This window comes from Lepidochelys kempii, chromosome 6 (assembly GCF_965140265.1).
Source record: "Lepidochelys kempii isolate rLepKem1 chromosome 6, rLepKem1.hap2, whole genome shotgun sequence".
In the NCBI taxonomy this organism is placed as follows: domain Eukaryota; kingdom Metazoa; phylum Chordata; order Testudines; family Cheloniidae; genus Lepidochelys; species Lepidochelys kempii.
Window position 1 is genome coordinate 84,321,761 of NC_133261.1, and position 22,430 is coordinate 84,344,190.

The window sequence follows — 22,430 nt, forward strand, 5'->3', positions numbered from 1 at the left end:
ATCCAACCCTCCACGACAGCTCCTACTACAGGAGCTGCTCACACATATACAGCTTCAAAATCCAGAAGGTCCCTGACACACGTACAAAAATGCTTCCAGAGCACTCAGTTCAGACACAACTGCACATATAATTCTATCCAAGAGATCCACTAGGGCAGGGTTCTCAACCTGTTTCCTTCTGAGACCCCCCCCCCACCCTCAATATGCTATAAAAACTCCACAGCCCACTTGTGCCAAAACAACTGGTTTTCTGCTTAGAAAAGCCAGGGCTGGCATTAGGGGGTAGCAAGCAGGGCAATTGCTGGGGCCCCATGCCACAGGGGCCCCTGCAAAGCTAAGTTGCTCAGGCTCTGGCTTTAGCCCCGGGTGGCAGGGCTCAGGGCCCCAAGCTTTAGCCCCATGAAGTGGGACTTCAGCTGTCTGCCCTGAGTGCCAGCAAGTCTAACGCTGGCCCTGCTTGGAGGACTCCCTGAAACCTGCTCCCAGCCCCCAGGTGGCCCTGGATCTCTGGTTGAGAACCACTGCACTAGGGAACCCTCTAGCAACTCCAAGGTCTTCTTCTAGTGATTAGATGGAAAAGAGGAGGAAGAAAATGGGGGGGAGGAGAGGAGAAGCAAAGGTGGAGGAGCAGAAACTGTACTAATACATAATAGAGAGACAAGGAAACCTGAGGAGCAATGAAAGACAAGAGGACGGACTATCCACCAAAACACTGCAAAGAGGGCTCCAACAAAAAGGAGAATGGAAACCACTACATTAAGTACTAATAATTTTTAAAGGATCAAAATTTGTTCATGCCTTTGTATCAAACTCCATCCTTTCCAGACCCACTATTTAGCAATTACAGAAACTAATATATTTGATGTACACATTACTATGGATCATCAACGCTCAAATATTAAGTGCCAACATCAGTTATGTTAATGATTTTTTTTTAGCTTGCAGAGTTAAAAACAAGAGCTACTGTACATCACATAAGGAAAACTTAAAAATCTCAGAGTAGGCATTTTAAAATAATAAAGTATAATTCAATTTTTAGTGTAAAAAGACTATTTTCTATTATTTTAAAAAACATAGATAATGTAATGCTCTCTAATAGGGGTAAACAAGAATATGATTTTTCAACACCAAACAAGCTTTAAAAAAATAAATAAACTGTGCACAAATTAGTATTTCCTGTCAACTGCACAGTTGCCATACTTTTCATTCATTGCAAAATGAGTAGGTACTCAAAATACTCTGGAAGTGAGCATTACCTGGGCACAAAATAGAAATTTTTTTCTGCAATAACATTTTCAAGACTGCGGAAGCTTCTAGTTCTGCATGTCAAACTTTACATATACCTACTTAGTAAGGAAAAGTTGTTAAATAAAACTGCCACAGCCTGCAAATGGAGGACAGAAAGCCCCTGCAAATGAAGAACAGAAATATACTTACGTTTCAAAACAACGATCCACATTGTCTGACATCAAAAGCAGCATGCATAACTGTTCCAAAGCTATTAGTTGCATATCCCTTTCATCCCCCTGCCCCATCTGTAGCCATTCAAGCAACGTGTCTGGGTCCACATCTGCCATGGTTTTAAAAAGCCGCCTTGGCTTAAATTAAAAAGTACCAAAAAATCCTTAAAGTGTTCAAGCCAGGATAGTCTGAGTACAGTGAAACTTTCCCTCCAGTCAGACTCAGATTTTTGCAGTCTTCACCTGGAAAGAAGAAACAACTCATCAGGATCTGTCTTATTAACCTTTTCCATTCGTTCCTCCTGTAACATGTTTTCTGACATCTATTGGATCTTTCACTTCATCATTTAAGATCTCACACCAGATGATGACAAGGTGGTGGGTTTTTTTAAACCTACATGAGTGTAACCTAATTAGGTTGCTCTACTTAACTTAAAACAAGAGCCTTCTTTCCCAGGCAGAGTCAAGCAAGCTTTAGATTCTACTAATATTTTTAGTGAAAACTTACAGCTAAAACCTTGAGGGAAACAATTTTTCATAACTTACATTTTCTTATAAACTTATTTTTCAGATACATATTTTCTGAAGAATGACTCAGCTGATGTCACTTTTCAAAACACAGGTCCAACTTCCCCAATGCTAAAGCATCTCTTTGCTCAAATATTTTTTATAAGAAATTTCAAGAGAGATTTTACAGGTACATACCCATTCAGACGGGCATGAAATGAAACTTACTGAGACAGATCTGCAACTTAAGACTCAGAAGGAAACCTTTATATAGTTTTTATGAATATGAAAACAGCCAGGCATCAGAGCACATGGAAAATATGAGGATAATGTACAAAAGCCTGAGGGAGAGAACTTAAGAGAGATGAACAACATCAGGAAGAGACAGGTCTATGTAACTGGGGACTCCATACAAAGAAGAACTGATAGGCCAGATCCAGAGAACAGAAGAGTGTGCAGTCTGCCTGGATACAAAAACGGTCTGCCATTTGCATCCCAAGTACTGGGAAAAAACTTGTACAGAAAGGTTTCAGAACCAAATGAATGAATCATCACCTCAAGAAGATTATTAGGAGTAAGCAGAAAGCCTATAGGGAATGGAAAAATGACTGATCAACAAAGAAAGCTACATCTTGGAGGTTAGAAAATGTAGGAACACCACAAGAATTGCTAAAAGTCAAGCTGAATTTGCTCTTGCCAAGGAAATTTTAGAAGTATTTTTAGTTATATATCTAAAAAGAGCATAAGGAAGGATGAGGTTGGGCCACTATACAGTGTGGAGGGGGAAAAGATTAATGATAATCTAGGAATGGCACAAAAACTAAATTAATACTTTGCCTCGGTTTCCAATAAGGATGATAATATGGAACATGAAGGCAGGATGGCTGACTGAAATGGAAATTGCCACAACTGAGGTGGAAGAAAAACTTCAACAACTTAACAGGCTCAGATCACGGGGACCAGATAACATCTATCGCAGAATACTGAAAGAACTAGCACATGAGAAGATGACTAGTCCCGTATCAACAATTTTTAATAAAAAACTATCTAGTCTTTGTGGTACCGTACGACTGGAGAATAGTTAACAACTGACCTATATTTAAGAAAGGGAAAAAAACCGAGCAGGATAATTATAAACCCATTAGTCTGACCTCAGTAGAATGCAAGGCTTTAGAACACACTGTGAAGGAAAGAATAATTAAATTCAGGAAGGTAAACAGAAAAGGGGATGTAATGCAATGTGACATGATTTCCTTCTTTGAGGAGATAATTTATTTTGTAGATAAGGAAAACGCAGCAGATCTTATAAACTCGGACTTCAATAAAACATTTAATACAGTACCACATGGGAAATTATTATTGAAATTAAGGAAGATGGGGATTAGTACAAGAATTGTAAAGTGGTTAAGGAACTGGCTAAAGGGGAAGGCAAGAGGTTGTGCTAAAAGGTGAACTATCAGACCAGAGGGAGGTTGCTAGTGGAGTTCCTCAAGGATTGGTCTTTGGACCAATGTTATTTAATATTTTTGATTAATGACCTTGGTACAAAAGTATGTGCGTGCTACTAAAATTTGCTGATGATACAAAGTTGGGAGTGATACACAGGAGGACTGGAATATTATATGACGATCTAGATGACCTTGAAGACTAGACTAACAGAACTGGGATGAAATTCAATAGTACAATGTGCAAGATCATGCACGTAGGGTCTAATAAGAATTTCTGTTATAAGATGGGGGACTCATCAGTTGGAAGTGACAAAGAAGAGAAACGGTAGTGCTGGTTGATCTCAGGATAACTGTGAGCCACCAACGTGATGCAACTACAAAAAAGGCAAATGTGATCAAAGGATGCATCAGGAAAGGCATTTCCAGTACAGATAGAGAAGTATTAATGCCACTGTACAAGGCACTGATAAGACCACATTTGAAATACCTTGTACAATTTTGGTCAAACATGTTCAAGAAAGACTAATTTAAACTGAAACAGGTGCAGAGAAGAACTGTTAGGAAGATGAGGGGAAATGGAGGGCCTATTTTATAATAGAAGGCTGAAAGAGTGTGGCTTGTTTGGCCTAGCAAAATGAAGGCTGATAGGAAATATGATTGCTCTCTATAAATACTTCAGGAGGATAAATACTACGGAGCGTGGAGAGCTATTTATGCCAAAGGACAATGATGACACAAGAACAAATGAGTATAAACTAGCTATGAAAAAATTCAGGCTGGTGATCAGGAAGTTTCTAAACATCAGAAGAGTGAGGTTTTGGAACAGCCTCCCAAAAAGGATTTCTGGGGGAAAACAACTTAATGTGTTTTAAGAGTGAGCTGGACAAATTCATGAGGGCAATTGTGCAGAGGGATTACTTGTGATGGAGTGAGGGCCTAGGTCAACAGTCCTGGGGGTCCCTCCCATTTTATGTCTTATGTTCCTGTAATCTCATGCTGCAGGGGTCAAGAAGGGATTCCCCACCCGACAGCATATTCTGGGCTTTTTTTACTGGTTGTCTCCTTTCTCTGAAGCATCAGAGATGGCCACAACTGGAGATGGGACACTGGACAGGGTGGGCTGGTGCTATGAGGTAGCATCAAACAGTCTCTCAGGTGTTTAGCAGGTTGGTTATTGCTCACATGCTCAGGGTCTAACTCATCACCATACGTGGGGGTCAGAAAGGAACTGTCCCCCGGATCTGACTGGCAGCAACCTTGTGGAGGTTTTGCCTTCCCTTGCAGTGTGGGGTTTACATCATTTCTTGGGGATCATCTAGAAATATCTCACTTAATGGCAGGGACCTCAGGCATTGGTGCACCTAAGTTCCTCCTATTCTCTAACTATGGCATGTAATAGTCTAGTCCAGGGGTTCTCAAACTTCATTGCACCATGACCCCCTTCTGACAACAAAAATTACTACATGACCCCAGAAGGGGTGACCAAAGCCTGAGCCCCACTGCCCCAGGCGGAGGAGCCAAAGCCCAAGGGCTTCAGCCCCAGACAGGGAGCCTGTAACAGAGCACTGCCGCCCAGGGTTGAAGTCTTGGCCTTTGGCCCCAGGTGGTGGGGCTCAGGCTTCGGCTCCGGGCCCCAGCAACTCTAAGCCAGCCCTGGTGACCCCATTAAAATGGGGTCGCGACCCACTTTGGGGTCCCAACACACAGTTTGAGAACCACTGGTCTAGTCACTCATTGACTGTAATATTTTGGTCTTATTTCAGTTATTGAGTTTAGTGTGCGAGTGTTGGATGGTGTTGGTGGCCTCTGATACACTGGAGGTCAGACTAAATCAGTTACTCTCAACCTTTCCAAACTACTGTATCCCGTTCAGGAGGCTGATTTGTCTTGCATAATCACAAGTTTCACCTCACTGATAAACCACTTGCTTACCAAATCAGACATAAACACAAGTGGCACAGCATACTATTATTGAAGAATTGCTTACTTTTTCATTTTTACCATATAATTATAAAATAAATCGATTTGTATATAAATATTGTACTTACATTTCAGTGTATAGTATACAGAGCAGTATAAACAAGTCGTTGTCTGCATGTAATTTTAGTTTGTACTGACTTTGCTCGTGCTTTTTATGTAGCCTGTTTTAAAACTAGGCAAATATCTAGATGAGCTGATGTACCCCTTAGATGACCTCTACCTACCCCGTAGGGTACGCATACTCCTGGTTGAGAATCACTGGACAAGATGATCTAGCGATCCCTTCTGGCCTTAAGCTCTATTTGATTATAGAGAAATAAATTTCTAACATAATGTATAAGAAGTGGAATACTATTGTAAATGAAGAGAATGGGAGATGAGAAAATAGTATTTCTAAAAATTTGCATTTTAAATGTTTTGGAGTTTTTTTTAAGACAAATAATTCAACCATTATAAATGTACATTACAAAATTCAGAGTTTCAGGTGTACATATATGGTAAATGGCATTATTTGTTGGTCTAGTAAGACACAGCACATGCAAGCTCAGGATCAAGAAGGTCCCTTTATCAGTATCTTAAGAGATGTTTTTGATCTACAGTACATGCTTATGTACCACCTTGCACTAGATCAACAAGAGGTCACATCTACCCTACAAACTTTGTCCTTGAAGATCAACACAACTATAAATATCATTTGCATACCTGAGCTGCAACAAAGACTTTGAATCAACCTACCCATATGAAATTTGCCATAAAACCTAGCTATTAAAATCCCTACTTTGCAAAAATGAAATTACATTATGAAACTTGGTTGCAAAGGTGAAATGCTGAAAAAGTATTCCACCATACATTCTCTAGAATTGGGAGGGGGAGGGGTGCCATGCACAAATAAGAGTTTAAACTTCCACAGGACAAGGTCTGATTTCTTGGTTTACTCATGATCAGTTAGTGATTAAACGATAACTTCATTGAGGGCATGGAAGAGGGAACTCACAAAAAGAACTCAAAAATCTGTCTCTCAACATACTGTCTCCCAGCACAGAGACAGATGTACACTGAATCAGCAATTCTACTTCCTGCAGGCTTAAAACCCAAACATGTAACAAAGGCTTGAGACAAACACAGTCTTTTTGTAATTTAGGATTCTGATGAAAGAATAAATGTTAAATAATCAAAATGACTGCTCACAAAGTGTATTTTAGTTTTATTACCTCAGTCTCTTTAGACTGGATGCTTTTGTAATGAAAGTCATTAAAATATTATTAAAAGTAAATAGAAAAGATTTAATAATATTTGTGATTCCCCCCCCAAGGATCATACATTTGGCATTCTCTCTTCCAAGACTAAATAAGCTAATGCCAGTCAGTACAAGCAGGGTCACGTTGCCGACACTATTGGTGTAAGACAGGAAAATAATTAACTCCAACTGGAAAAGAAAAGAAAAAAAAAAAAAAAAAAGCAAGAGAACCAGCAGACAGTGAGGGAGCTGATCCCTGACCTGAGAATCCTGTAAAAAACAGTGTCACAGTCGGCATCACTGGGACGTGCCCAACCGAGGCACCTGCTGCTCCTTTGCCCCAGACAGATTTAAACACCCCCAAATTAACAGACAAATATACAGCAGAGACACACGCAGGCTCCCCCAGCACAGAGGCAGAACAGGGAAGGGGCCAGGCCACAGCTAAACTCAGGTCCCAACCGCCTAGCGGTCTCTGGGGCCCAGCCGCCCCTCACACGTTCTCCGGGGAAGGGAAATCTCTACTCTGAAGCCAACCGGCCTCGCATCCCCCAGCCACCACCGCGATCCCGGCGGCGAGGGGCTCTTTGGGGCCTGCCGCCCCCGCCTCCCCAGCCAGGGGACGGTCTGCCCGGGACTTGCCGCCCCCCGCACTCTCCGGGGGCCCCTGACGCACCGCACCGCCTCCCCGCAGCCTGCTGTCCCGGCCTCCCCGAAGCTCCTTGCTGGGTTGCCCGGGCCCTGGCGGCGCCGACCCCGCCAGGCCAGACAGCGGCACTCGAGTTCCCGGGAAGCCGGAGGCCTCGCAGGGTGACCCGGCCTGGCGGCTCAGGAAAGGCCCCTCGGAGCTCCGTCTCCCCGGGGCTGGCAGAGGAAAGGCGCCGCTGCCCCGCTCAGACACTTACCCCAGCGCCCCGGACGCTCCTCGCCGGAGCCGCCCCGTCCCTCCTTAGTCCCGCGGGAAGGCAGCGAGGCGGTGGCGACCCGAGCCCGGGAGCAGGAGGCAGCGAGCGGCATCCATCGTGATCCGCCCAGCACGAGTCTGAGGGGGAGGGGAAACCACTAGCGCCACAGACACAGGAGGAGGAGCCCGAGCCAGTCAGCCTCGGAGTCACGCTCAGCCCCGGGGCAGGGCAGGCCGCGCCGCGCACATGGGGGGCGCTGCGGCAGCAAAGCCCAGAGGGGAGCCTGGCTGTCCCGCCCAGCCGAGCTGTCCCGTCTGGTCCGCACCGCAGCAGGAGAAGCTCCCTTCCTCGTCTGCGGGCGTGCTCCGCCGGCCACCAGATTCCTCTTCTTCCCGTCACAGTTCCCCTAATCCCTGCCTCCCCTCCCTCGTCTCCCTCTTAAGAACAGCCGATGTGCCCTCTAGCCCGGTATCCTGTCTGCCATTAGTTGCTGGTGCCAGACGCTTCAGAGGGAATGAACAAAACCGGGCAATTATCAAGTGGTCCATCTCTATGGGTCACTCAAAACTTCTGGCAGTCAGAGGCTGAGGGACACCCAGAGCATGGGGTTGCATCTTTGACCATCTTGGCTAATGGCCACTCTTGGACCTATCTTCCATGAACTTATCTAATTCTTTTTTGAACTCTTCCGCTTTCGCGACATGCTCCTCCCAATCCTTCAAAATTCATGAGATTGACTTAAAAAGCATGAGATATTTTTAAAGTAATGCCATTTGGGCTTTCTTCATTCAGCTGCTGGTTACAGAGCCTTTAGCTTACTCTGGCTTCAGCTTTTCAAGCTTTTCTCCACAGCCCTGAACGATAAAAACTCGTTTTCTTTTAATGAAAGCTGAGATTCTCAGTCACCTGACTCCAAGAGCTGGATCTTTAAAGAAAACACCCCTACCCCAGTTACACTCTTCTATTGTATAATTTTAAACAATACAGATATATTTCTTATTGGGACTCTTATTTGTCATATCTAGAGATGCTTCTCTCGCTACTGCAGGTTCAAAAAGATGGAAGTCCTATGTCCCTCCCTCTCCTATCAGTAGACACGGGCACCGCATTAGGGACCACTGGGATACAATAACATGCTAGGTAGAAAGACACAATGTTGCCCCAAAACCTTACAGTCTGATTCTACAACCCCTTACTCAGGTATGTACCATTCATCACAAACAGTTCCATTTAAGAGGTAGCAGAATCAGGCACTACGTGGCTGATAAGCAGACAAATATGGGAGAGGGGAAAGAATGCAAAACAAGATTTCCCTTCCCACTCCGGTTCATTTTCCTTTTCTTTGTATGAGAGTGTCTTGATTTGTTTTGTTTTAGTTCTTGCCCATTTTGTCCACTTTTGGTTTGTTAAACTTAAGGCAAGCATACAATGGCTAACTCGTGCATTTAACCTTTTTTATATTTAATCAGTTGGAGCCCAGTCCTGCAAATCATTAAACCATGATCAGCATCGTATCGGCGAACTTGATTCTTCACAACTGTGTTCAAACACAGTAACATTTTGTAATGTAGACAGGCCCTTTGTGACAGAAGTAACTTCACACTGTACAATCATTAATTCACTCACAAAGTATAAACTTTGCATTTTTTGGTTATGAAAATTATCATAGGAGGGTAATGTCCCTCTATAAACTCTTTAGTTCACACTGTAAATAGTTATTCAATTATCCTATTTAATTCTAAAAATAAAGGAAGCAAAATGCTATACATTTAGAGTTAAAGACCAAAAATCTCTATATTCAGGCACAATTAGCCTTCACAATAGTTTTCTTCTTTGTGGGATCACATGGAGGTTTGGTAAGGAAGTTAGTCACATAAGGCTCAATAATATAAATATTGTAAAATAAGATTATAGCAGGTTTGAGTATCACGGCTGCCTATATTAAAAACATTTCCTGTAATTAGAAGAATGGGTGTATACAGAGGGCATAAAGGCAATGGCAGTCACACCATGTCACACAATTAGAACCTGTCACATGCCAATGTCTCCATGTCACTCATTAAGAAACACCATCTGTAGAATGATTCCTGTTTATCCAGACTGTCTTGCTGAAAGAATTTTGTAAGAGAAAAAGAAAAACAGGTTTCTATCTTTGTTTTTGGATAGCAAAGATCATTGAGCATGTGCATCATATTGGTAGTCTACTGCTTTACTGTAATCTTTTCTGTCACTGGACCAGTCCTACACACATTTATGCACGTGCTTAACTTTATGAATGAGTGTATCACATTGAGGTCAGTGGGACTACTCACACACTTAAATATGTGTGTAAGCCTTTACGGGATCGGGGACACAGGCCCAGATCCTCAGAGATTATTAGATACCTAATTCCCACTTAAGTTAATGGGAGTTAAGCACCAAAATACCTGTGAGGATCTGGGCCTTAGTCTTTAAAATTAAAGAACCTAAGTCTCCTTTCATTTACACTGGTACTGAAGTGTCATGAGTGAGAGAAGAATTAGGCCCAAAGTGAGGCGAACTGCAGCAGGAAAGCGACCTCATTCAGATCTAATGGTGCTAGAACAATTTCCTTTCACTTGTATTTAAGCTTGAAAGGTTTAGACTTCCATAAATGCAGATAGTTGTGAATTTCTCCTGAAAATCAAAGAACAATGTGGGGGGGAAAAGTCAAACATATGCTGTAGTTGTAGACAACTAGTGCATTTTTTTGCTGACAGATGTATATGATAATCAATAAGAAAGCTGAAGGTTGTCAAATTATGATTTTTGTCTCTGAATCTGTTATAAATCTTGATTTGTAAAACATGTTAGAATAACGAATAGCATATTTTAAAAATTATTTACTATAAACACAAAATATGCTTTAAAAGATTGGAAGTAAACTTCAGCGTTATCCATCTGTGGGCTAGATCCACAAAAGGATTTAGACACCCAACGACCACATTAGGTTCCCAAATCTAATATTTTGATCTTCAAAATCCTGTTCCGTTGCTGCCAAACCCTGTTGACTTCCACAGACCTTATATTCAGCAGTTCTCAAACTGTGGGTTGGGACCCCAAAGTGGGTCACAACCCCATTTTAATGGGGTCGCCAGGGCTGGCTTAGCCTTGCTGGGGTCCAGGGCCAAAGCCCAAGCCCCACGGCCTGGGGTTGAAGCTGTAGCCCCATCATCCAAGGCCAAGGACTTCAGCCCTGGGCGGTGGGGCTCCGCTTACAGACCCCCTGTGGGCTTCGGCTTTGGCCCTCACCCCCACCCAGAGTCATGGGGCTTGGGCCGGCTAAGGCTTCAGTCCCCTTTCCTGGGATCATGTAGTAATTTGTGTTGTTAGAAGGGGGTCACGGTGCAATTAAGTTTGAGAACCCCTGAAAGTTTCCACTCATAAAGTCCCCTGGCACCTATGTTTCTTCTGGGCACGTGTAAAACCACTAAGTCCTGAAACCACCAAGCTGCTCAACCCCCACGGTCTAGCAGGATTCTCAAACAAGGTTACCGTCACCTATTATGTCCACAGAGCCCAAACCAGTAGATTCAAGGACTGGGACCTGGGTCTCTCAGGAAAGTGCACTAACCACGAGGCTATAGAGTAATTCTCTCTCTCTCTCTCTCGCTCGCTCGCTCGCTCTCTAGCCCAGTGAATATTTAAGCATTTCATATCTTCCCAAATTAAAGAATGTTTGGGCCCTGTGCACTATGGAAATGGGCGGGCGGGGCACCTTCCTTAAACTAGACAGAGCATGTGATATACAAGACAATCACCACCCTAGGCAAAACTTCAGTTTGCTGCCCCACTTCTACTCCATAGAACCAGGGGAGCACACTGGAAATTTGGGGGGTGGGGTGGGGGGGGAAGCTTTTTGATGGTTTGGTGGCTCTGGTAGAAGTGGAGGTGAAGCGCAAGGTTGCAGTACCACTCACTCAAGTTTGGAGCAACCACTTCTCCAGCATAGGGGTGTCCAAGTTGGGGCAAATTTGAGCGAGTGGTGTTGCAACCTGGTGCAGAGGGTTGCAGCCCCACTCAGTGGTGTTGTTGTAGCTCCAGTGGTCAGGAGCTTCCCTAAGATGGGGGCACAATGTAAATGCAAGTTGGTCAACCTGGGCCTGAGCAAAGTAGAACAGCTTCAACAGGAGAGATTGAGAAGGACCCACTCCAGAATACCCTTTAGCCCTGTGGTTAGGGCACTTAGCTGGGAGGTGGGAGACACACATTTCTGCCATGTATCAGGCAAAGAGGGCATTTGAACCAGGGTCTCCTATACCCCAGTTGAGTGCTCTAGCCACAGGGCTATTCAGTATAGGGGCAGCAATGGCACCTCCACAATTTTTCACAGGAAAGGGCTGACCAGTCTTAGGTATCTGATTCCTGGAGAGGGTTCATGGCTGTGAATCCCAAGCAACGAGAGGTGCCTCCCTCTGGTCTGGAGTTAGGAGCTCAAGACCCTTTGATGGGCAGGGCTTAGACTCGACCACTCTCCTCTGCATTTCCTATTGTCTAGTTTAGGCAGCTCCCCACTTAGGTTGCTGACTTGTGTGAGTCCCACTCTTAGGTGCCTAACTCTCCCCATGCTTTGTATAGGTGCCCAAATCTAGATGAGGATTCCACTGGACAGCAGGGCACCAAAAGTTTGACATTGCAATGATGAGCCTCAATCCACTTTGTGGATCTAGCCCTGTACTCCTAAAATGCTGAAAACAAAGCCATACACTCCTAATTCTGTTCATTATCTCATCTGAAGTATCTCATGTTGATTTGCTTTTATTTATCCTTACTGTATTAAAGTATAGTGCCAAGAGACTTAGTACTACTTCAGACACCAACCAAAGTTTTTCCTTCTCAAGGCTTCAAAAACATAACATTTCAGAGAATATTCTGTTTTTATATTTTGTGTCTCTGAATATGTGACTCTCATTCCCCAGAATGGAACTGGAAAAATAGGGAGTGGTACTTATGCATGCTTCACCCACTTGAAACCCCCATAGTCTATCCCTCTTTCAGAATATTGGGCATATCTTCATGATAAGATTGTCACTCTTTTTCATGTGTGCCTTGGTCAGCAATGGACAACTAAAATAGTCTCATTAGTATTCAGAGTAAACACCCAATTGAAATGAAATATGGCAGTTGACATCTTGCTCAACTATTGTTTGACTGTCTCCAGACATCACCAAAACATTAAATATTAGTCCGTCTTCAAAACTGATTGCTTTTTAAATATATAAAGTGAGAGAAAATTGGCTAGAGGGAAGAACTAGTGCTAGGTGATTAGTAAAAATAGTTTATTTGCTTCAACCATATTTGCATACTTATTTATTTTAAGTGAACTTTCATGTGCATATAATTCTGTTCATATGAATATTCATTCAGTAAATTTCAAGTCCTTTATAATTCTGCCTGTAACTACTTTAGTTTTAATGATGAAATAAAGTTTTGTTTATCCAGTCAGGGATCAGAAATAATATAATGTGACTGGGGTGACAAGTCACATAGCTTGAATCTCAGAATGCTTGTGGGAACAATCACAGTGAACAGTGTATGAATGTTTAAATCCACAGGCTGAAATTTGCTTGCACAAAATAGTCAAACAATTATGAAACTTGAGCAAGCTTGTAGAAGTCCCATCTTGTTCATGAACAGAACATAAAGGGGTACATTCACTGAATAAATGTTCATTGCAAATTGTTCACGCAGCTCTAGTTAGAAAAAGGCCTGGGAACTAGACCTAATTCTAATCCTAGCTCTGATACATACTTCCTTTGTGACCCTGGGCAAGTGACTTAACCCCTGTATGCCTCAGTTTCCTCATCTATGAAATAATAATGGGATAGTAATAACCACCTCAGATGGCTGCTAGGAGGCTAACTGTTTGTGAAACACTGTGCATTGCACAGACGGAAGGTGCTCCATAAATGCTAAATATTATTCTATTTGCAAATAAACCATGTTTAGCTAGAACTGGGCAAAAACCATGGAAACAAATATTTTTCCTTATAGAACTGAAAGACAATTTAACAAATTTATTTTTGCTTTTGTATTATCAGATCCATTTTCTATACAAAGTTTCAGCTTGATGACATTTTAAACTGAAGACAGAATTCCTTTATCGTAGGAAGTTACCCTGTCAAAAGGAGAGAGAGAGAGAGAGAGAGCGAGCCACAAGGATGACAAAATTTAGATAGAAATTATAAGCATTCTGTGACATGACATTAAGATAAATTTAGTCATTAGCCCTTTTGAGAAAAAAAAAAACCCTCCTGTTTATATTTTAAATTGACCTAGAAACATAAAAAAAAAGTGTGTTTTCATTAGCCTCATGGCCCAGCTCTGTACACTGGGAAGGTGATGTTTCTAAAAATATCAAGCTATTTTGCGTTAAATAGATCACAGCAAGAAAAGGGGCTGTCAAGGTCAGATACTTACTTGTTTTGCCAGCTGATGGAGTTTTGTTGTAAAAATATTAGTTATTTAGTCTTCTTGCCTTTCAAGCATTTTTTTAAAACATATTTTCATCCAGAAAGAAATGTTTTATTTTTTCCACAAATAAAACCCTGTGTGGTGGAAGCTCTGTATTTAGATCCATCCCACCCACTTCTCTGTTTCACAACAGTAGGGAACACCCCCGCAATGTGAACCTCTTGGCTTTCCAGAAGTAAGTGTCAATGTTTGCAGCCTTGGTTTCTGGCAATCACAGAGCAACGATACGTCAGATATAAAACACTGTGTGTTTACCATATGCTGTCTTGTGCAATCTGTTGTAACAAGCACTGTGTGAAAGGTTGCATGTTACGTGGCTCAAATACTGCGATTACTCCTGTTGACATGATGTGTGTATGAGTGCTATCCCATAGCTTGTGCTATGAAAGTGCACAGCTGTTTTTGTTTTCTGAAGTAGGACTCTTCTTCCAGGAGAGGTCATTTCAGAAAAATCTGGGGAGGGCGGGGACCAGGGGGGAGTTATCAGCATGTAGCTATATTATTCCTGCAAAGTAGGGGCAGCGGGGGAGTAGGGTAGGGGGAGTGTAAAACATAATGGAGCATATAGACCTATGAAAAATCTGTGGGGGAGAGGCAAACCAAGGTTGGGGGGGGGGGCAACTGCTCCCTTTAACTCATAGCAAATGATGCCCCTGTGTTCCTCAGAAAACTGTTTATACTGAGTGGAAAACTCCTATCCCCAGAATTGTGTGGTGGATGTATTGGTGCAAAAAACTTGGAGAATGATGTAACCTCCAGAAAACTTCAAGTAGTCCCAGCTAAACTTTTCTTGTTAAGTGAGATGCATTTAGACAATTTTAAAATAAGTCAACTCCTGGAAACTATACAATATTTTCTTCCCAGTTGGAAGTTTAATAAAGGCAATACCATTTTGTTTTGTATAGCTTCTTTTTAAAAGTGTCTCATAGAATCCTTTAAAAGGTAGCTAACTAATACATATACACTCTTGAAAATGTTAATTATTATTATTGTAGATTTTTTGTCAAGACTAAAAGGCTGCTCACCCTCCAAAGGTGGCAGAAGGTCTCGCCACTTTGTGTCAGGGTGGGACACTAGGGTGAGGGCGTGAAGGGTGTGGAGCATGAGCGTGTATAGATGTTTCCTTGGCACAGTTTGGAAGCATACCGGCTGCAGTTCATGCAGCTGGCTCGCCGTAAAGGGGTGAGGGGGTCGATTGGGTCTACGGGGCAGGGGTCCAATTAAAAGGTCCGGCGGGCCCGGGGTAGAGGGTGGGCAGGGCATGCCCTTGAGCAGGACCCGATCGAGGTAAGCTCTAGCAGTGGGCGGCAAAGTGGCCTTCACCTCCTGAAGTACACTCGGGGGGTACGAGGTCTGGAGAGCCCCATGCGCCGAGCGAGCATCAGGGGATCCAGCCAGTCTCCCCAATCATAGTCAAGGAGGTCTCTGACTCTCGTGACTTCTGCAAGGATCAAGCTCTGGTGCACCGAGCGGGACTCCACCACCTGCACACGGAGCTGGGGGTTGTGTAGCAGGGGCTCCACGAGGAGATCTGCCCCCTTGGTGGCCGCCACAGACCTGGTCATTAAAAACCGTTTCCAAGTCCGGAGGAGGTCCTGGTAGAAGACCGGCAGCCCGGAGGGGTCTCGGGGAAACCCGGGGCCTGGACCAGGGTGTTGAGCCGGTACCAGAGCTTGGACAGGACTAGTTGATTAAGCACCAGCGCTCTCCCATGAAGGGAGAGACATCGGAGTAGTCCCGTCCATTTCTGGAGCCATTCTATCACCCCGCCCTCTAAATTTTCCCAGTTCTCCAGCAGAGAGGGATGCGTGGCAGAAAGGTAAACGCCGAGGTAGAGCAGCGGACCCGCGCTCCACCGGACGGTCTGAAGTGCGGGTGGGAGGGAGCTCGCCTGCCGCCAGTCTCCTACCGCCAAGCCAGAGCTCTTGACCCAGTTGACCCAGACAGAGGAGGCTGCCGAATAGATGGCCTGGCAAGCCTCCACCCGCGCCAAGTCGCCCGAGTCCTGGACCATGAGGAGCACGTTATCAGCGTACGCCGACAGGACCAGCCGCAGCTCTGGCTCCCACAGCACCAACCCTGTCAACCTCCTGCGGAGGAGGCAGAGGAAGGGCTCAATCGCCAGAGCGTACAGCTGGCCCGAGAGGGGGCACCCCTGCCGTACTCCTCGCCCGAAGCGGACCGGTTCGGTAAGGTCCAGTTGAGCTTAACCAGACACTCTGCGGAGGCATACAGCACCTGGAGAAAACCCACAAACTGGGGTCCAAAGCCAAACGCTCGCATAGCGTTCAGGAGGTACCTGTGGTCCACCCTATCGAACACCTTCTCCTGATCTAGGGACAGGAGGACGAAAGACAGACCATCTCTACACCTGAGTTCTAAAAGGTCCCGAACCAGAAATAGGTTATCAAAGATACTGCGGTCCGGGAGTCTGGGTGGATCACGTCCGCCAGCATAGACCCTAGCCGCAGCAAGATTGCTTTCGCTACGATTTTGTAGTCCATGCTGAGGAGCAAGACGGGACGCCAATTTCATAAATCGCGGAGGTCCCCCTTCCTTGGCAGTAAGGCGAGCACAGCTCGCCTGCACAAAAGAGGGAGGACCCCGCTCTGCAGAGACTTGGCCCAGACGGTGACTAGGTCTGGGCCGAGGACGTCCCAAAACACATGGTAGAACTCCACGGTCAGCCCGTCCATTAGTGAGACTTATTAGTGGGCATATGACGGAGGGCTTCCAAGAACTCGGCCAGAGTGAGAGGCAACTCTAGCCGGTCTCGGTCCCTCGCGCTGACCGTAGGAAGCTCCTTCGAGAGCACACTGCAAGTGCCAGGGTTGGTCGGATCCGGGAAGAAAAGACTTGCGTAGAAGGCTCGGGCCCTCTTGCACATCTCCACCGGTTCTGTGAGGGGAGTGCCGTCTTCTGCCAGGAGGCAGGTGATGTGTTTCTTGGCCCCCCTCGTTTTCTCCAGGGCATAGAAGAAGCGGGAGCCGTGATCCATCTCCCGAAGGAGGCGGATGCAGGATCGAACAAAGGCAACCCAGGCCCGATGGTCCTCGAGGGCCCAGAGCTCCTCCCGCTTCTCCCGGCACGCTCTGCAGAGGAACGGGTCCTCGGGGCTGGCAGCCAGACGCCTCTCCAGCTCTAACACCTCCCGTTCCAACTGCTCTATCGCCGCATTTCTCCGTCGGCTGGTGCCCTGGGTGTAGTCGTGGCAGAAAAGCCTGGCGCGCACCTTCCCCAGGTCCCACCACCGCCGCGCCGAGGGAAAGGCACACCGCTGCCCTCGACAGGCCAGCCAGAATTCCCGGAAGGACGTCACGAAGCCCTCATCCTCCAACAGGCTGTTGTTAAAATGCCAGTAGGCCAGCCCCGGCCTCTCCGCACAGAGGGAGGCTGTCACGGTGGCTAGATGATGGTCAGAAAATGGGGCCAGCCGAATGCTGGAGGAGTGGGCTCGTGAGAGATGGAAGTGTGATAAATAAATGCGGTCCAACCGGGAGTGGCTCGACCGATGGGCTTCCACCCGGACAAAGGTGAACGTGGAAGTGTCATCCGGGTGGCGGTCGCGCCAGATGTTCGCTAGGGAGTGATGTTCGACTGTCTCCCGGAGGGTGTCTGCGGCGGCCGGGCTCTGCTTGGTCCCCGAGCGGTCCTGTTCCTCGAGGGTGGTATTAATGTCCCCTCCCAGGACCAGGCACTCGTGAGAATCTAAGGTGCGAAGGAAGGCGGACGCCCGCTGGTAGAATTGTAGCCACTCCGGGCCCGATGTTGGGGCATAGATGTTAACGAGGTTAACCACGAGCCCCTCCATACGGACCTGGAGATGCAGCAGGTGACCTGGCACAGCCTCTGCAACCCCTAGCACCTCGGGCCGCAGGTCGGGGGAGAACAGGGTCGCCACTCCAGCCTGTCGAACCGTGGCATGGCTAAAGTAGACCCTGTCCTGCCACTCCAGCCGTCAACTGTCTTCGGCGGTTGGGTCCGTATGGGTATCCTGCAGGAAAACCACAGAGTACCCTTCCTCCCGAAGGAAGGAGAGCACCTGGGACCTGCGAAGAGCCATCCTACAACCCCAGGTGTTCAACGTTGCGATGGTGAGAGGTGTCATGGGGATGGTCGGGGGGGTCCTCACTGGCAGGGACACTCGCATCTCCCAGCGGGCCATGCAGCAGTCTGTGACCCATCCTGTAGGTGAGTAATTGTTCACGGAAGACACGGACCCGCCAGTAGGCCGCAGCATCCTGCTTCCCCATCCCTTTACCTTCCCCCATGAGGGCCCTTGTGGCCCGGAGGATTTGAGAAAAGTCCCCCCATCGATAGAGATGGAGTTGTACCTTGTTGCAGGAGCCACGGACATCTTCTAAAAACTTCCGCAGCTCTCTTCACAGCTCATGGGGGGGTGGGGTTACGGTTTCCTGGTTGTTCCCCGGCGGGGCCCTTGGTGCAGCCCTGTGGTCCACTAAAACGGACAAGCAGAGTGTGGACCCCCGATGGGGTGCCTGATGAGCTGGAGCTTCTAGGCCTGCCTCAAGCTCTGGGGCGATAGGGGGCGGTGGAGGGAAGATAGCCGCTCCTAATGGGTCGGGGCAGGAGAACACAAAGGCCACTCCCTGGGGGTCATCAATTGGGAAAGGGAAGGAGACAGCCCAGGGGCGGCAATGACATTGCAGGAGGTAAATTGGATAGGGGTTGGGGTAGGGGCAGGGGCAGAGGCGAGGTTCTGGGTTTCAGGAGGCAAGCAGCTGGACGGGTGGATGGTGGGGAGGGAGTGTGACATTGGGTGCGCGTTCTGTGGTGGATTTAGCGGCCACAGCATCAGGAGGTGGATTATCTTCTGTAGGGCCCCCGCCCGGGAAGGAAGTCGATTGCTCTGCACCAATGGGGGGTGTCCCTGGAGACTCGTGCCCCGGCTGCGTGGCGCCGGCTGTCACCTGAGCAGGCTCGGTGGTCGTCAGCAGGATGCCATCAGCGGCTGGGTCGGTGGAGGAGTCCAGGGGCTCCTCGGAGGTGGGAGTGGAAACAGCAGTTAAGAGGAGGGAGCATGGGGAAAAGAGGGGTGGAGTGAGGTCGTCCAGATCGAGATTTGCTGGCAAAAGGTTGTCCTCCCCCTGGGCGACCGGGGTCAGATCTAAGGCCTTGATCTCCTCGAACATGGACGAGAGGACACTTTCCACCGCCCTGGGGTTCTCGCTGCCAGCACCCGCCATGACGGTTGCCTCGGGGTTCACGGGGGGCTTCGGGTAGCGTCAGGACAGAAGGGTCTTCCTCAAGGGTCTCGGAGGGGAGGGTCTCCCGTGGAGGGGAGACACTACCTTCTGGTGCTACCATGTCTTTCCCGGCTAACACCGGTGGATGGGACGCACTCATGGGCAAAGCGGAAGGTTCGGCATCAGTGCTCCCCTTCCTGGTCTTCCGGGGAGCCTCCGCCTCGGGTAGATGAGGTGGAGCTTGAGCCTTCCATTTGCCTCGCTTCCCCTGGACTAGGGCCCAGCCCTCCATGGCATCATCTGGGGGCTGGTTAGCAGGGGTCGTGTCAGGGGGCAAAGGCGATGGCTCAGGAACTTGTGGGGGGAACGGTGGGGCGGCATAAGGGAGGGAGGATTCTCCCTGGGGCAGGCTCTCTCCCATGTCTGGTGGTATCTCTGCCACACCCTCCTCCATAGGCCCCGCTAGATTGTCAGCAGCGAGGGCGGGGCTCTCCCGCTCGTCTGGGCGTTGTAAATGGGCCTCAGCGGGAGTAGCGGTGATCCGAAGGGGGGGGGGGGCGGGTTCAGGTACCGGGCAGCCAGGGGCGTCTGCAATGATGGGGCCAATGTCCTGCCGGGTCTCGGGGATCCCAGGTGCCCCTCCTTGCCGGGCTAAGGGGCAGTTCCTCCGGACATGCCCTGACGCCCGGCAGAGGTAGCACTGGGCTTCCCCCATGGAAAAGTACACCTGGTAACTGGCCCCCTGGTGGGGGACTAGGAAGGACCCTTCGAGCGCCACTCCGTCACGCTCCTCCAATGGCAGTAAAAGTTGCACTTGCCGGCGGAAGGAAAAAATGTGACGGAGGGTGGGGTCCTTGCAGCCCAGCGGGAGAGGGCTGATAACAGAAACAGGTTTTGGAAAGGGCAGGTAGCAGAGTAGCATTGGGGAGAAAAGGAGGGACAGAGGTCAGGACCAGGTGGACGCCCAGGTCCTCTAGCGGCTCTAAGGGGACAAACACCCCCCCTCACCGCCAGGCCCCTCTCCACTGCTTCCTGGGCGGCAGCCTCCGATGCTAAGAAGAAAACGACCTTCCCATACATTTTGGAGGCCGCCACAATGGCCGAGGGCCCCAACGCCCGCACGTAGGTCTCCACGTGGGGCGAGGCGGGCACCAGGAGGCATTGGACACCGTGCTTCCTTGTCATGGTGGGAAAGGGGTCCCGGCCACTATTGATGGAAGCGGTGGGCGGGAGAGATGACGAGGCGGCAGGCGGGGGGGGCTGCTGTCGCTTGGGCATATATCCTGGGGGCTGAGGGAGGGACATCTGCAGAGCTGGTGGAGGGGGCAGTGGGGGAGGACGCCATGGCCGGTGGCAGGGCTGCAGCAGTGGGGGTGGCCCCTGCCATGGAGGGCCCGGTGGTTTTAGCAGGGCCCTTCCCCTTCTTCTTGCCCTGGCCTTTCCCACCGGCTGGAAGGGCTTCCCTAGAGTCTGGGGAGGTGGTGGGCATAGCAGTGGCGGAGGTCACTCCGGTGCCCTCCATTGCTGATGCCCCAGCAGGGGCGGTGGCAGGTGATTAACAGGAGTTGGGGTCAGGTAGAAAGGGACAAGCTGTGGGGTGGACAATTCGGGGTAAGGGGGCACATGAACCACCGTACGCTTGTCCAGAGAGTCCTGTTTGCTTGGCTGGTGCTTCTGGCCCACACGGTGGAATCAGGGCGAGCAGCTAAGTCCAGAGGCAGATGTTAAACAGCCAGCAATGACGATGGAGTGGGGGGGGGTGTGAAGATCGTAGTGTGGGGGTTGGGAGGACACAGATGGATCGGGGGGGCAGCTCCGTGCCACACCCCCTGTGTCCCTACAAACACAGTCAAGACACAGTCAAGGCCTCCCCCCACACGAGAGCACAGTTTGAAAGTTACTCAGTCTTAGGCCCCCTCCACAGCGATTTGTAAATTCCCCGGGCGGTGTTCCTCCAGTAGACAGCTGTTTCTCTTTCTCTCTGTTCCGGGCTTTCGCCGCAGCTGCAACATTCCAGAAATGCTGGAGCAAGTAATAAAAGTAGCTCTCGACCGGAGATGGGTCCGCAGACAAACAGCAAGCAGCTGAGTCTGGGGGCTGGGTCCTTCCACTCCCTCCCTCCGGGGAAGTGGGCCGACAGGCCCCCCCTCTCTTGGGGGGGGGGGCGGTTTCAGCTGGAGCGACAGCAGCGTCCGAGGGTGGGTGGGCAGGGGAGGGGGGCTAAAGGGAGGCCGGCAGCTGGCCAGCACTCTAGCAACAGCAGAGAAAGAAAAAAAAACAACAAAAAGAAAAGAAAGGGGGGGAAGCCGAAAGCAGGGGCAAAAAGCAAGGAAAGCCCAGGCTAGAGGGTAGCAGCCGGAGAGCAGGCTAAGTAGGTCCCTTTTCCCTGGGTAAGGTAACAGGGGCAGCTCCAGAACAATCAGGAACCTTCTGGAGACAATTAAGACAGGCTGATTAGAACACCTGCAGCCAATCAAGAAGCTGCTAGAATCAATTAAGGCAAGCTAATCAGGGCATGTGGGTTTTAAAAAGGAGCTCACTTCAGTTTGTGGTGTGCATGCGAGGAACTGGGAGCAAGAGGCACTAGGAGCTGAGAGTGAGAATGTGAACTGTTGGAGAACTGAGGTGTACAAGCATTATCAGACACCAGGAGGAAGGTCCTATGGTGCGGATAAAGAAGGGGTTGGGAGGAGGCCATGGGGAAGTAGCCCAGGGAGCTGTAAGTGTCGCACAGCTGTTCCAGGAGGCACTCTAGACAGCTCCATTCCACAGGGCCCTGGGCTGGAACCCAGAGTAGAGGGCAGGCCCGGGTTCCTCCCAAATCCTCCCAACTCCTGGTCAGACACAGGAGGAGTCGACCTGGATTGTGAATTCAGAAAAACGGCCAAGCTGAGGGCTGCCGTGAAGCTCCAAGGCGAGCAAATCTGCCAATAAGTGCAAGACCCACCAAGGTAGAGAAGGAACTTTGTCACAGTTTGTAATTTCAGTTTACCTAGCTAGGCACCACAATAAACTAAACAATCATTCATAGAATATTATAGTCCTGAACAAAAAGGGGTGGGGAAGGAATGGAGAATTGTAAAGAGAAGCATTGAACACAGAGTTCTTTGCTAGATTATAAAGGATTTTTTTAACCTTGTTGATTCCATTTACTGCATTGGTAGCATTAGTTCTAAATGAGTAGTTTCCCATGA

The 22,430-nt window shown here is 48.2% G+C and overlaps 1 protein-coding gene across 11 annotated transcripts in view; it reads right to left on the reverse strand.

Annotated features, from left to right (window-relative positions):
• HECTD1 (HECT domain E3 ubiquitin protein ligase 1) overlaps window positions 1-7,708 on the reverse strand; it is a 91,979-nt gene extending 84,271 nt beyond the window's left edge. For 6 of the 11 annotated variants that reach the window (XM_073348932.1, XM_073348930.1, XM_073348931.1 and 3 more), the window contains exons 1-2: window positions 7,538-7,708; window positions 1,438-1,703 (exon numbers count right to left, since the gene is read on the reverse strand). In XM_073348932.1, coding sequence (XP_073205033.1) covers window positions 1,438-1,577 — 140 coding nt within the window. In that variant the 5' untranslated portion in view covers window positions 1,578-1,703; window positions 7,538-7,708. The remainder of the gene's footprint in view (window positions 1-1,437; window positions 1,704-7,537) is intronic. The other 5 variants (XM_073348936.1, XM_073348934.1, XM_073348941.1 and 2 more) reach the window with 2 other exon arrangements.
• Window positions 7,709-22,430: the final 14,722 nt, after the last annotated feature.